Source organism: Camelina sativa, chromosome 5 (genome assembly GCF_030686135.1).
Source record: "Camelina sativa cultivar CO46 ecotype springtype chromosome 5, ASM3068613v1".
Taxonomy (NCBI): Eukaryota; Viridiplantae; Streptophyta; class Magnoliopsida; order Brassicales; family Brassicaceae; genus Camelina; species Camelina sativa.
In genome coordinates, this window is record NC_141884.1 from 31094516 (window position 1) to 31108764 (window position 14249).

A 14249-nucleotide genomic window follows, 5' to 3' on the forward strand; every position below is an offset into this window, starting at 1 on the left:
CATTATTTGTCTAAGATGCAAAATTCATACTTTGGGGCATATCGTCAATGTTTTTTCTATTAGCATGCTGGCAATTTTAACAATATTTTGTAGACTTCTCAATGAATAACGTACTATTGCACAATTTCACTATCATCTTTTTGAATCTCTTTGTTTCATTATTTTATTTCTAGTTGAATTTATAAATAATCATTCTAGTTACATTCATTTCTCTTGCTAGCATAGTTTTAAATTGGTGTCTTGTACTAACTTGAGAAGCCTCCACATTTTGTAGGACCTAAAGAGTTTACTGCACTTTTCTACTAGTTCAGAACTGAAAGGTAAGTTTTATAAATGTTTTCATGAATCTAATTGGGTTTCTGCTAGTGATATAGCATAGCAACATTGTTTGGAAGTTCCCTCATGTGGTTTGTATTGGGAATGGTTCAGTCCATTTTTGAGAAGTCGCACAAGGACATGAGCCGAAAATAGATGTAAAGGAGCTGAGAGATGCACTTTTGAGCCTTGGTTTTTGGTTTCTCCTATGATTTTGGATCTGCTTGTTTCCAAGTTTGACAAAAGTGGAGGAAAGAACAATTTTTTGGGATTTTTATATATTTTGGAAGACCTTCCTAAATATTCAGGATATCTTCCTAAACATTATGAAATCCTTCCTAATGTTTTTAAATTTGAGTTTTTGAATCCTTTATTTATGTTTTGTCTTAATGTATCACAAATTACTCATTTAGTGAGAGATAATGATTTTATTTTGTGCACATCCTGATATTTTATCTACACATACGATAGGTGTAATGATTTGATTTTGTGTCTTCCTAAATATTTATGAAGGTTATCATGAAATTTAAGATGTCATTCCTAAATATTATTGAATCCTTCCTAAATTTAACTAATTATGTTTCTATATATCTTTTTAATGCTTTGCCTCAAAATATCAAAGATTCCTCCATCAATGAATGATACAGATTTCATTTCATGAAGGCTATCATGAGTTCCAAACTTTTTATGAACATCATCCTGAAATTCAAAAAAACTTTTCGGAATTTCGTTCTTGAAATTAAAGAGAATCTGTATCAGTAATTATGTTCAGGAAAGTCTTCATGAATTTTAAAATATCCTTTCTAAACATCGTTCAATCATTTCTAAACATGGTTCAATAATTTTGTTTGTATCCAGCCTGGTGTTTTACCTGTATTAATGTTTATTGTGTACTTTCTACGAAGGAACAAATTGGTTTATTGTTTTGACTTATTGATTACACTCTCTTAGACCTTTCGTAAAGGCTTCAGGTTCAGATCCGAACATATGACAAAATACTTAACTTCTTTTTTTTCATGAAAACCATCCTGAATTTTAAAAAATATTTCCTAAATATTATTCAATCCTTCCTGAATAATTTTGTTTGTAAAAACGAGCAGGCTTGTTTAATACAAGCATCTTTTTTCTTTCCTCAGATCTTTGAGCCATACGGTTTTTTGTTCTTGGAACCTGGTTCCTGACCTTATCAAAGTTTGCTGCATCCACCTATGATTAATCAATGGTCACAACTTGTTTACAAGACATAATCACAACGTAACAGATCAGACACTCTACCTGCAACCAGAAAATAGAGTTATTCGTCAATCCTCAAATACACTAAAACCATCTTAATGGCTTTGAAAGAACTTAAATTTGAATAGTAGCAGTCAAGTTGTTTAACTTTTAATCCAGCAAAATAGGTTTTAAAGACCAAAATGTTCAGAAGCCAATTCACAAGAATTCGATAGAAAAATTTAGATGGAAGTAATAACTATAGAGCTTAGAGACAATATATTAAGAAAGAATGAAATTTTCCAGTATCAAGAGCACATGGAACAACATAAGTCCTGAAGCAAGCAATTGTAGCCTCATGTGTTCCTTATCTCAGCAGCTAAATAAATTTATTCACAGCAAAAAACAAATTTGAACAAGAGTTACATGGTTTAAAATCAATCCTCGACATTTAGCTATGCCCAAACATAAAAAATATTCTTTTAAGTCATTTTATACCTCTGCTAGTAACATTTCACATAACTGTGACTTGAACATTTCAAAAGTGAAAATCCCAGGAGAGGACTCAACCATCATGTTTATGAAACTTTGCTCCGACTTCTGACTAAAAGCTTTGTGAAACGAAGGCACAAAGAAACTTGTAGGGTGAAGAGAATAATTCTCTCCGTGTAGACGCTGAAAAAACCAGATTAACACAAAGCAAAAATGATTGAAATAACCAATTCAAGATTAAGACTTTTCAACCCAACTCGGTAAAAGAAAATTACATGGTAAGAGACAAGACTTTCTTCTTGTATTCGTTATGCCTCATAATCTGGAAAATGAGATATGAATACAAAGTCACAAAAATAGAAGCTTGAAAACTATTAAAAATCAGGTAAAAAGGAGAAAGCTTTGACTCAAACTCGCTCAGTGTCATGGATGTCGATGGCGGTCTCAATGTCACCGGATTCAAGCGAGTTTCAGATCCGGCGAATGATCAATCTGGAGTGGTAAGACGAGAGGAAGGAGACGATAATGGAGATGAGGATGATGAATTGGCGTCGTCTTCACTCATGTCTCTTCGTCAATCTCCTCTTGTCGGCGATGAGAATTGGCCGGGGAACACACAACTATAGTAATTTTAATTTTAGTGGTTTAACTATTTAATTAGAATAAGTGCTAAATTTGGAAAATAGAAATTATGTGCTAAGTTTGGAACAAAAACTTAAAATTGTGCTATTTTTGTCAATTGCCCGTTTTGAACAAAACACCAAAAAAGATTGTAACGGTAAAAATAATATAAGAGTCATATTTCACTAAGTTCTTTTACATGTATATATATAGATAATTTTATATAATTATTAATTTATAATATTGATGTGAATATATATATATACACAAATGTGTTTTAAAAAATATTATATTATTGAATTATGTCTAAAATTACATTGGCCAAACTTGAGACTAGATAAATTTATTAATTTATAAAAAATATATATTAATTTATCAAATATTTTTAATATAGGCTTTACTTTTTTTTTTTTGACAACAAATACTAAACAAAATTGACTCAATCAAGCCAATTTGGAGGGGAACTGTGAACATAAGTAACCATATGCGGTTGAGTATGAACTTTTCGTGCTAATCGATCCGTAAGTACATTCGCCGTTCGTGGTATCAAAGTCAAAGAGAAACTGGAGAATTCCTCTAAATCCACTTTGATGTCATCGAGATATGCAGAGAAAGCCGGCCATTCGGATGGTGAAGACACCATCTTCACCAAATCTGAGCAGTTTGTGAGAAAGGCTACCTCCCGAAAATCATGGCCTATCATGCACCGCAAAGCCCACACAAAGGCTTCTACCTCAGCGTGAAGTGGTGTGACACTACGCCAAAAATTCGAGGCGCCCATAAGCGGAGAGGATTCTTGGGATGACATACACACCCAGCCGGCGCCAGCGAGCTTGTCGGTATTCTTCCAAGAACCATCCACAAAGCACTGGAATCCGGTAAAAGCAGCAGAGAGAGAAAAGCCGCCCCTCAGTAACCGAGGCCCAACTGTCGTTGGAGCCGGAGTTCCCTCCTCCTCTTCCACCTATAGGCTTTACTAATAGGTAAAATCATTTGTAGGGACTAAGAATTTTTCACAATATTCAACAAGTACCAAAAGAAATCAAACACAACAAAATGCTCATCTTGATCTTGCGTTCGTGAAACTCACTTCCTCAAACTAATGGATCACAAGACCTTTTTGTTTTAGTTGGCAAGAAGATACTACACATAATGCAATATACATTCAGAAACAAATCACTCCTTGGCAACACGAACAACTTGTTTACCAATGTTTTTCCCAGAAAATAGCCCAACAAGTGCAGCAGGAGCGAGCTCGATTCCTTCGGACATATCTTCGATGTAAACAATCTTCCCTTCCTTGTAATATCCCTTGACGTGTTCAAGAAACTGTGGGAAAATGTGGAGGTAATCGCTCTGCAAGAACCCTTCTAATCTTATGCGTTTAGGGATCGCGTTGTATAAGTTGTTGATTCCTTGTGATGAGCTTGAGAGGCTTTGCAAAGATACCATTCCACAAAGCGCGATTCTTCCACGGACCTTCATGTTTAGGAGAGCTACATCAAGCATGGATCCACCCACGTTGTCGAAGTAGATATTGATCCCCTCCGGGAAGTACCTATTAGTAAGATAATGAAACATTTTCAGCTTAACAGTTATGGACAAATTCACGTTACGCGCGATACCCTACCCTAGAGCAAGCGACAAGAATTCACTTTAAGTGGCATAACCAGAGTACCTTACTATTACCTTTATGGAAATTTGGTCTAGTGATTGTTTCTGTTTTTTCTTTGTCTAACTAGAGTGACACAAGTGTTGATAAGATGTGTAAATAGAGTTGCAATGATGGTGAAAATAAGTTCCTTATGGCACATTTAAAAGCCTAGAGATACAAGCCATAATGACCTCAAGACAAGCATTACTCCACAAGTGACCTTCCAATGAACGAAACAGGTTTTGCATTTCCCAAACAATGACAATGACGATATGCAGGAGAACGAGCGAGTGAGACTATTTAAGGTAATTGATTTGTTAGGTTGAATATTGCAGTATATTTACCTCTTTAAAGCAGCATCAAGGTCAGCCTCTTCCTTGTAGTTAAAAGCTTCATCAAACCCAAGCTTGTGTTTAAGAAGATCAACCTGAAATAATGTCCACAAAAAGTTACTTCACAAAGACAAGTGAGTAACAAGAGTTCCTAAACATTATTAGTATAGAGACAAAGTAATAATAACCTTTTGTTTACTACCGGCACTCCCAACAACATAGCAGCCGTGTAACTTAGCAAGCTGACCTACAAGTTGTCCTACTGCTCCTGATGCTGCAGAGACAAAAACACTATCCCCTTTCTTAGGACAGCAAATCTCGTAAAACCCTGCATATGCTGTAAATCCAGCCATCCCTGTCAAAAGTCAGAAGAATCAGAGAACTAACTATAGGGTATGGTAATGGTGAGCTCAAACTGTTTAGATCAAACAGAGGATGGGGTCATACATACCGAGAAGTCCAAGATGATAAGAAAGTGGAATATCTTCATCCAACTGAATCTTTCTCAACTGCAGGCTATCTGAACTACGAAGCAAACTGTACTCTTCCCAACCTATAATCCCAGAGATTATGTCGCCCGGCTTATAGTTGACATCATCAGAATCTATCACTCTTGCTAAACCAAACCCTTCAATACGCTGCATCAAAATCACAAAACCATCAATCGCTTACTACAGAGTATATATAACGAAGGAAAATTTCAAGCCAAGAATCATGTAAAAGAGTCATCAAAGAATATGAATATGAATAACAAAACAAATCTCGAGATGCTCTCAGCATATCTGTATACATTCATCAAAACATCAAACAACTGGTGTGCATAATTTCTCTACCGCACGAATACAATAATTACACATCCCTCTTTAATTATGAACAAATTCACCAATAAAACAAGATAAAATATCAAGACTTGGCAGCATTTCAAGTTCCGTCAAACCGTCGAACACTTGGTGTGCAAAAAAAACTCTCTATAGCACCAGTACACACCCATCTTCAAAATTTGATTTTCCAAAGAACAAAACAATACCCAAAAATACCAATCACAGAAGCAATTGACACAAATGTAAAGTATGATAATGTTATATACAGTACTTGACCAGGAACAAAAGGCGGGAGGTAGGAACCGTGAAAATCACGCATTCGACCTCTCATGTAAGGATCACAAGACAAGTAGAGATTTTTAACGAGGAAACAAGAAGACCCTTTTGGTGCTTTAAGCTCTATCGTCTCCCCAAGCTTCACTTCCATGTCTTCTTCTGTAGGAATACCATCTACATACTTCTTCAAGATCACTTTCTTGTTCTCCACCATTTCAACTTGTTCCATTTTTGTTTTTGAATCTGTGACAAAGAAGATGAATAGCAAGTTTTGTTGCAAGAGATGATGATCTGCTTTGATATTTTTAGGGGCAAGAGTTTGGTAAAACGAGTGTTTCTCGTTGTGGCCGCGCGCTTCGTATAGTTGAAGTCATTCAATGTACATTCCTTTTACTAACAATAAGTCATTCAATGTACATTTTAGTCTTTCGAATGTTTTATTTCTAGGATATATGTTCCTTTCATCTGTGTAAAAATATTATATTTTTTTCATCCCAGTTCATCGTATTTTGCTTCAATTTTCCATTAAAGTTAATTTAATTTTATGATTCTACTGAAATATATATATATATATATAGTTTTTTTTCTTTTTCTTTTCTGTATTGTGACATGTTTGAATTTCTAATGTCAAAGACATTTTTCACCCTATTTCATATTTTGCTTCTATATTTTCACATAAATTAATTTAATTTTATGATTCTACTGAAAAAGAAATAGATTTCTTTTTTTGTACTGTTACATGGTTTGAATTTCTAATGTAAAGATATATAATTTTTCACCCCATTACTTCATATTTTGCTTCTATATTTTCACATAAATTGATTAATTTGATTTTATGATTATTTTTTTTGTATTGTGACATGATCTGAATTCCTAAAAACGGACACAGTTACACATGACAAAGTTATGAGTGAAACAATTTATATAAAGCATGTTGTAGGCATAGTTTTTGTGCTTACTTCCTTTCACGGCCGGTCCTTGAATTTTGGTGACCTAAAGTATAGAAATTTAATTTTGTTTATTATATAAAACTATGATTCAGACGCGATGTCACAGGGGAAATACTTTAGAAAAAAAAAAAATTAAAATTTAAAATTATATATTATGAAATTATTTGAATATAATAGAATAGTTTGAATACATAAAAATTAAACATAAATTGTTACTAAAAACACAACCATTAAAATAAAAACTTAAAATATTATATAGAATAGAGACAACTTTGCAAAACATATTGTTTAAAGTATTATAAATATAAGATATTTCTATGAAGAAATATGGTAAAGAGTAAAATTAAAAAAATTATTATGACAAAGTGATCCTAATTGAGAATATTGAAATAATGGTTGTAATGAGTAAATGTATTTATCTATTAAATAATTATAATTAAAAATATATATATATATATTTTTTTGTCAACCATTGGGCCACAACAGGCCGGCCCATTAGCCTAATCCCTACATTTGTAGGGAGCGGGACTCAATCCCTGGTGTGATGGTGCCTTGTGCATTAAGGACTTACCTTTGGCCACTGCACTAAGGTCACTTCACAATTAAAAATATATTTAATAATGAGTGAGACTGTATCAACGAAAAATTAAAATTAAAATACACAACTCTTAACACAAAATAAAATAAATTTTAAATATTAAAATAGTTTTTAACAAAAAATTACGATAAATAGATGCAAATGTAAATTCTATATTAAGTTTTATTAAATTTCTATATTACTATAATCATTTATAAAATTTTAGTTAGATTATAGAATAACATTGTATATTATATATTAATATTCAAGATTGAACAAAAAACAAAAAAAATTGTTTCAACGAACGATGATTTGTTAGTTATTAATGAAGAGACAAATATATAGAAAGTTCAAAAGATATGACTATTTAAATAGACACACCTATTAGAACGATAAATTGTGATGAAAAAATATGAATAAAATATAGTGAAAGACATAACTCTACAATGAACAAATACAACTGTTTGAGTTTAAAAAACTACTAATAAAACCATTTTTTACAAAAAGTACTACGAAAAGTCGCAACTATTGTTCGCATTTATTCAGTTTGTTACTATTATTTTTAAATATTAAATATTTTTTTATCGAAAAGTTACGATAAATAGACGCAACTGTAAATTCTATATTAAGTTGTATTAAATTTCTCTATTGATATAATCATTTCTAAAATTTTAGTTAGATTATAGAATAACGTTGAATATTAGATATTAGTATTTAATTATTTAGATTTAACATAAAATGGAAAATTTGTTTCAACGAACTTGTTAGTTAATGATGAAGAGACAAATATAAAGAAAGTTCAAAACGCATGACTATTTAAATAGACACACCTATTAGAACGAAAAGTTGTGAAGAAAAATGTAAATAAAATATAGTGAAAAGACACAACTCTACAATGAACAGATACAACCGTTTGAATTAAAAAAAAAACAAATAAAAACAATTTTTTTACAAAAAGTTGCAACTGTTGTATTTGCACTTGATTATACCTACAAACTCATATAAACTGCTTTTAAATAGAAAACATCTTTATTACCATATTCAAAAGTCAAATCCAAAAGCTCACTATATATTCCATCTAACTCTTCGAAAAAAACTCTAGGTATTTTCATTAAATTTTTATGTATAAAATTAACTAAAAGTTGTAAATTAGATTCATCATTCCAAAAATCTTTTGTTAATTCAAGAATTGGAGGAATTTCTTTACTTTTAAAAGAATGAATGCTAGAGAATAATTTAGAGAGCTGTAAAAACCGTTGAGATTGAAATTTTATATTATTTTGTGTCATGGCAAAAAAATGAAAACAATTCAACAGACAAATATGTATAGATTTCAAAAGATACGACTATTCGAATAGACACAACTCTACAATGAACAGTTGCAACTTTACAAAATAAACTGTTACAATGAACAATTGCAACTTTTTGTAAAACATACAATTTAAATTTTTTACAGATTTTTTTAGAAAATTATCCAAAAGGTAAGATTGAAAAAACACAACTTTTAATGGCATTTATTCGGATTGCTATTATATATAGAGGAATTTCTTGACTTTTAAAAGAATGAATGTTATAAAATAATTTAGAATGTAAAAACCGTTGAGATTGAAATTTTAGTTTATTTTGTTTCATGGCCAAAAAAATGAAACAGTTCAAATAGACAAATATATATATAGATTTCAAAAGATACAAATATTCCAATCAACACAACTTTACCGTGAACAGTTGTACCTTTTCATAAATAACCGTTTAATGATCCATCATGACTTTTCAGAAAATATCCAAAAAGTACGATTAAAAAAACACAACTGTTGGTCGCATTTTTTAGATTGTTGTTATTATATAGATTAATATTTTTTTCACTACAATGCTAAAATATAATTAAAAACATGGAAAAAATGTAATAACAATCTAAAATTAAATTTTTCTAACTTTTATTATAGCAAATACTCGGTGAACATCATTGCTAATCAAGAGTAGTTGGTAATAATGCATTATTATTATAAAATAAAGATTAAGGAGAAGAAGTAATTTTGATGTTCTTGTATAAAATTTTAGTTTTGTTTGAATATTATAATATCTTGTAGTCAAGTTAATTCAATTTTTTGTAGATTTTAATGTTAAAAACGGAAATTAAACCAAAAAGTAATAAATAAATTTTTAAAAATGTTCGACTATTCCAAAAAAGAAAAAACCAAAACCTGTAAATAAAAAGCAAAAGAAAAAAAAACAATATTGTAAACGTACCAGCAGAGTTGAAGGCTTGAACCCATAACTTGCCACATGATTGCATGATATTGACCCAATAGACCTGTCTATTCTCTCAAATATGTGTCGACAACGAGATGTGGAAAAACATCAGCAGTGAGATGAGATCTGAGAAACATTGGTGGCGAGATCTGAAAGGGAGAGCTCGCGGTATATTAGATGAAAAAGATTCGATTTAAAAATAAGAAGAAGAAGAAGATGATTGTTATGAATATAAGTAATAGAAGAAGAAGATGATTGTTATGAATAGAAGTAGAAGAAGAAGAAGATGAAGAAGATGATAACGAATAAGAAGAAAATGATGATGAAGTAATCGAAGAAAGATGAGGGAGAAGGAGATGAATGCTCGGCGGCGGCTAGGACTAGTTGTTCTTAGGAGGTTAGGGTTTTTGTTCTTCGGTTAACCGTTCGGTTTGAGAAAACCGAACCGAAAATCTCGGTTAACCGATTCTAAATTAAACTCATTCCGATCGTTTTAATCAATTAAAATAACCCGAACCGATTTATCCAAATTTCGGTTCGGTTCAGTTCGGACAAATCGGTTCGGTTCAAAATCCCAGACCTAATTGTTTTTGTCATTCTAATCATTTTCTTAGACGAAAAAGGCCAAAAAAGGAGCACAACATTTCAACTCTTTGGTAGAAAAAAACCAAAAACACATGAAAGGTGGTGAGTGGTGACTGGTGAGTGACAAAGAAACATCAACACAACTTATGGCCAATATATCTCCACATTCTATCGCCTACAGTTAATTTTCAAACTAATCTAAATAAGCTACTCTATAAGTGGTATAGGACTGTGACAGTATAAAGCAAAAGACCAACGTTCACAAGTCACAACAAAATAATTAAGTCCGAATGTTCTCAAATCCCCTCTCTCTGGGAAAGGAAAATGGAGATATCAGTAGCGTCGATAACAGTTTCAATAGCCATAGCTGTTTTGTCGTGGTGGGTATGGAGAACTTTGAACTGGGTTTGGTTTAAACCTAAGATGCTTGAGAGTTACCTGAGAGGACAGGGGCTTGTCGGAACTTCTTACACGCTTCTTTTTGGTGACATGAAGAAGAGTTATAGCATGATGATGGCGGCTAAATCCAAACCCGTCAAACTAACGGATGATATCACGCCACGTGTTGTGTCTTATCCTTTGCAAATGCTTAAGACTCACGGTAGGGTTTTTTTTCTCTCTGTTTAGGACAAAACTATTCAAGAGTATGTGATCTAGAAAAGGTCTTAATTTTTGAATTCTATGTGGTTGGAACAGGAAAGACTTTCTTTACATGGCTTGGAACTATACCAGTCATCACTATAATGGATCCTGAGCTAATCAAGGAAGCGTTCAACAAAGTTTACGATTTCCCCAAGCCGCATACGTTACCTTTGGTCAGACTGATAGCAACTGGACTTGCTGACTATGATGGTGACAAATGGGCGAAACCCCGAAGAGTCATCAATCCGGCTTTCAATCTTGAGAGAATCAAGGTTTAGGCTTTAGAATCAGATTAGCTTTTCTTTATGTATGTGTTTATTTGGCTCTGATTTGTGCTGATATGCTCAAATTTACCCTGAGCTACTCTCTCAAATTAAGAGATCACTGTAATACTTAGGGGTCAAATTCCACAAGAACTCAAGTCTACACAATAAATTATAGAGTTTTATAATTATGCTAAACAAATTGATTTAAATAAAGAAAAGCAATGCAAAATATTAAATAAAGCTGTTGTAAATTCAGAAGATCAAAAAGCTAGGTCTAGGGAATTTCTCAGGAAATTATGAAATATTAAATCAATCAATAAATTAGGATTCAAGCAATTAAAAACAGATCTAGAACTCTAAACACTTTTGTAAAATAAATCAGTTCTCACTGCAAATATTATCTAAATTTAAAACCAGAAAATCCAAATCTCTTTGTAAAATTCTAGGTTTAAAATCAGCAATAAAATCATGTTTAGATTGTTCACAAAATTATTAAATCAAATCTCTTTGCAAGAAATAATTTTGCTCATCAAAAGGTTTTATCAGGAAAATCAATTATATTCTCATATCAATTTATTTTCCTAAAGTATTAATTCTAGGTGATCAATCAAGAATTAATATGAAGAACAACCTAAGATGAAGATCTAGCAAGATAATAAATCCTAAATAAACAGATCTAATAATTCATAAAATCCCTATTAAAAACCCTAAACCTAACAAGCAAACTACTCAGACATATTTAATGATGAACAAAACATAATTCTGAATAATAAGCAATAGAGATTAAAAAGAGTAAGAAGGAGTTCAAGAATTCTTCTCTACAAAGCAGATCTGATCTCTCTCTCCAAAGCTCTCAAAAATCTCTCAGGGTTGCAGGAAAAATAAAACTTGATAGAAAATAACTTAAGGGTTTGGAAAACCTAAAAACTATATATATATGTCCTAAAACACGTTAGAGACTTATGTTGCAAATATGGAAAACTTTGGGGCAGATTTGTAAAACTTCCAAATTTGTGATTCTTCATCGCCTAAAGAGGGTGTCGATCGATGCTAAGGCAGTGTCGATCGACACTCCCTCTCTGTTCTGACTCCAAGTTCTTTTCCTCCGAATTATTGCTCCAAAATGATCCAAATCGCTCCACTTTGCTCCATCCATGCTAAAAACCTGTAAAGACTCAAAAACAATCTAGAAACAAATGAAAAGACACTAAAAGACTCCTTATATCATGGTTAAAAACCACAAAAATCATGATATATCAACTCCCCCAGACTTAGCCTTTGCTTGCCCTCAAGCAAAACAGAAACTTAGACCTGTGAAAGAGGTTTGAAAACAGGGAACTCACTCAACTGCATGATGATTCTTTATTCACACTCTTCATTTACCTGACTCAAGAACTTACTTCTTATACTTCAACCATGATCAGCATCAACATTCCTTACTCAAATCCCACAATCCTCTGGAATCTCTGAAATCTCCATTGTCATCTCATTAGTCAATATTAAAGCATAAATAAAGTGAATTCTTACCTTGGGTGTATTGATCAGTGGCATGTGGACTCTCTTCAGGCCAATACATTCTTCTTACATCTCCTTTCCTCTCCCTTTTCTCACTTCCATTCTTTTTTTTTTCTTTTTTTTTCAAAGGTGTAAGCGAATACCGGGGTCATCGGTAATTTACCTATCCCTCGCTTCCAAGCTTTGTGTGATCATTTGACTCAAGAGTAGAATAATGAGGTCACAGGTAATTTACCTACCTCTCTAAACTGATCAAAATCATCTCATCTTTTATTCTCTTTTTTTTTTCTTAAAGCACTGAAGGGAAGAGAGAGGGGAGACATACTTTGAAAAATTGCACTGTCTTGTATGGCCTGAAGAAGAAGTCTAGTCCACTGATTTCCAACCCCAAAGTAAGAGATTAAGTCCGGTTAAAATCCTGATAAAAGGTTGAGACAACGTTAGATCAATCAGATATCCATTGAATAAGGGTTTTCAGGATTGTTGATAAGGCTCATAGTCTTTCTAAGCTTCAGTTCTGAGATCAAGCATAAACAAATAATCATTAGAGTGTTAACCAAATAAGAGAAATCATTAGTCAAGATCATAATTCCCAAAGATAAAAAGAAAAATTTGAAAAATTTGACTCAAACTTTATGGTTTTGACTGACACAACTGAAACTCAAAAACAGAAAACATAGTTAGTAACTAACCTCCCCCAGACTTAAACAACACTGTCCCCAGTGTTATCAAGTAAGAGGAAAGCAACAATAGAAATAAAATAAACAAAAATCAAAATCAAAAGAAAAAGAAAAACCTACCAGTGGGTTGCCTCCCACTAAGCGCTTGTTTTCAGTCATTAGCTTGACTGTATTGGAGCTCAGGCATCCGGAGGATCAGAACATGGCATTGAGGTCCTCTTCATCCAAGGTGGTGTATAAGCTTTAGGTGCATGAGGCTTGCCAAGGATGTTAGGAACATGACCAGTGTGGGATTTAGGGATGGGTGTGCTTCTCTTATGTTCTGCAAAATCATCAACAGAAGAAACAAGCACTCTACGATAATCTCGTGGCTTGGTTAACTGCAAAATAGTTTTTCTCTCTTTGAAATTCTTGTTGATGATAGGAGGAGGATTAGGTGCAGAAGAGGTGTACCTTTGCCTTACCTGAGGGCTCTGGAGTGTGGATTGATGACTCTTCTGTTTGGGAGCAGGTTTCTGACTTGGAGCATCAGTTTTGGACAAGTTTTGTCGCGGTCGTGGAGGGGTGTCGATCGATACCCTCTTGGTGGGATCGATCGACACTGAGTCTGATGCTCGTGTTGCAGAAACTTTTTCAACAGAAAAAGTCTGTCCATCAATAGTAGGAGCCTTTCTCAGCTTATCCATCTCAAAATTCAAACTCAAACCATCCACATTCAATGCTATATGTCCCTTCTTCACATCAATGATGGCACCAGTTGTAGCCAAGAAAGATCTTCCTAAGATGAGAGGATCTTTAGGCTTTGTATCATACTTCAACACCACAAAGTCAGTGGGAATCATGAAGTTGCCAACCTTAACTGGAATATCCTCTAAAACACCTTCAGGAGTTCTTCTGGATCGATCAGCTAGGATTAGAGAAATTTGAGTTGGCTTGAATTCTGTCATCCCAAGTCTCACAGCAACAGAATGTGGCATCAAGTTGATGCTAGAGCCAAGGTCACAAAGTGAGTGAGAAAACCTTCCTGCTGAGATTAAGCAATCAAGTACAAAGCTTCCAGG

At 33.0% G+C, this 14249-nt stretch overlaps 2 protein-coding genes and 1 long non-coding RNA gene across 4 annotated transcripts; 1 reads left to right on the top strand and 2 right to left on the bottom strand.

Annotated features, from left to right (window-relative positions):
* Positions 1 to 1180: 1180 nt before the first annotated feature.
* On the bottom strand, positions 1181 to 2646 carry LOC147944527 (uncharacterized). Of its 2 annotated transcripts, none has more exons than XR_015598115.1 (4): positions 2433 to 2646; positions 2295 to 2341; positions 2026 to 2202; positions 1181 to 1590 (listed from the first exon to the last, which is right to left on the bottom strand). It is a non-coding gene; the product is annotated as an uncharacterized LOC147944527 (long non-coding RNA). The 2 variants fall into 2 exon arrangements; XR_015598116.1 differs by having other exon boundaries at positions 1181 to 1521; positions 2433 to 2643.
* Positions 2647 to 3649: 1003 nt separating this feature from the next.
* Positions 3650 to 6145, bottom strand: LOC104787544 (2-alkenal reductase (NADP(+)-dependent)). The gene is made up of 5 exons (XM_010513148.3): positions 5719 to 6145; positions 5078 to 5264; positions 4815 to 4981; positions 4639 to 4721; positions 3650 to 4198 (listed from the first exon to the last, which is right to left on the bottom strand). Exons 1-5 carry the CDS (start codon positions 5950 to 5952, stop codon positions 3817 to 3819), a joined length of 1053 nt encoding a protein of 350 aa, XP_010511450.1. The 5' UTR covers positions 5953 to 6145; the 3' UTR covers positions 3650 to 3816.
* A 4130-nt stretch (positions 6146 to 10275) lies between these two features.
* LOC147944528 (cytochrome P450 72A11-like) lies at positions 10276 to 11233 on the top strand. Its single transcript, XM_087450947.1, has 2 exons — positions 10276 to 10686; positions 10782 to 11233. The coding sequence occupies exons 1-2, from the start codon at positions 10410 to 10412 to the stop codon at positions 11003 to 11005; spliced, it is 501 nt and encodes a 166-aa protein (XP_087307073.1). The 5' UTR covers positions 10276 to 10409; the 3' UTR covers positions 11006 to 11233.
* The last annotated feature ends 3016 nt before the right edge of the window (positions 11234 to 14249 follow it).

Excerpts from the sequence above, each read along its gene's own strand:
- LOC104787544 (XM_010513148.3), bottom strand. The coding sequence starts at position 5,952 with ATGGAACAAGTTGAAATGGTGGAGAACAAGAAAGTGATCTTGAAGAAG. Across the intron at positions 4,722-4,814 it reads GTGCCGGTAGTAAACAAAAG|GTTGATCTTCTTAAACACAA; the intron begins GTTATTATTACT and ends ACATTATTTCAG. Across the intron at positions 4,199-4,638 it reads CTTGATGCTGCTTTAAAGAG|GTACTTCCCGGAGGGGATCA; the intron begins GTAAATATACTG and ends TCTTACTAATAG.
- LOC147944528 (XM_087450947.1), top strand. The coding sequence starts at position 10,410 with ATGGAGATATCAGTAGCGTCGATAACAGTTTCAATAGCCATAGCTGTT. Across the intron at positions 10,687-10,781 it reads GCAAATGCTTAAGACTCACG|GAAAGACTTTCTTTACATGG; the intron begins GTAGGGTTTTTT and ends TGGTTGGAACAG.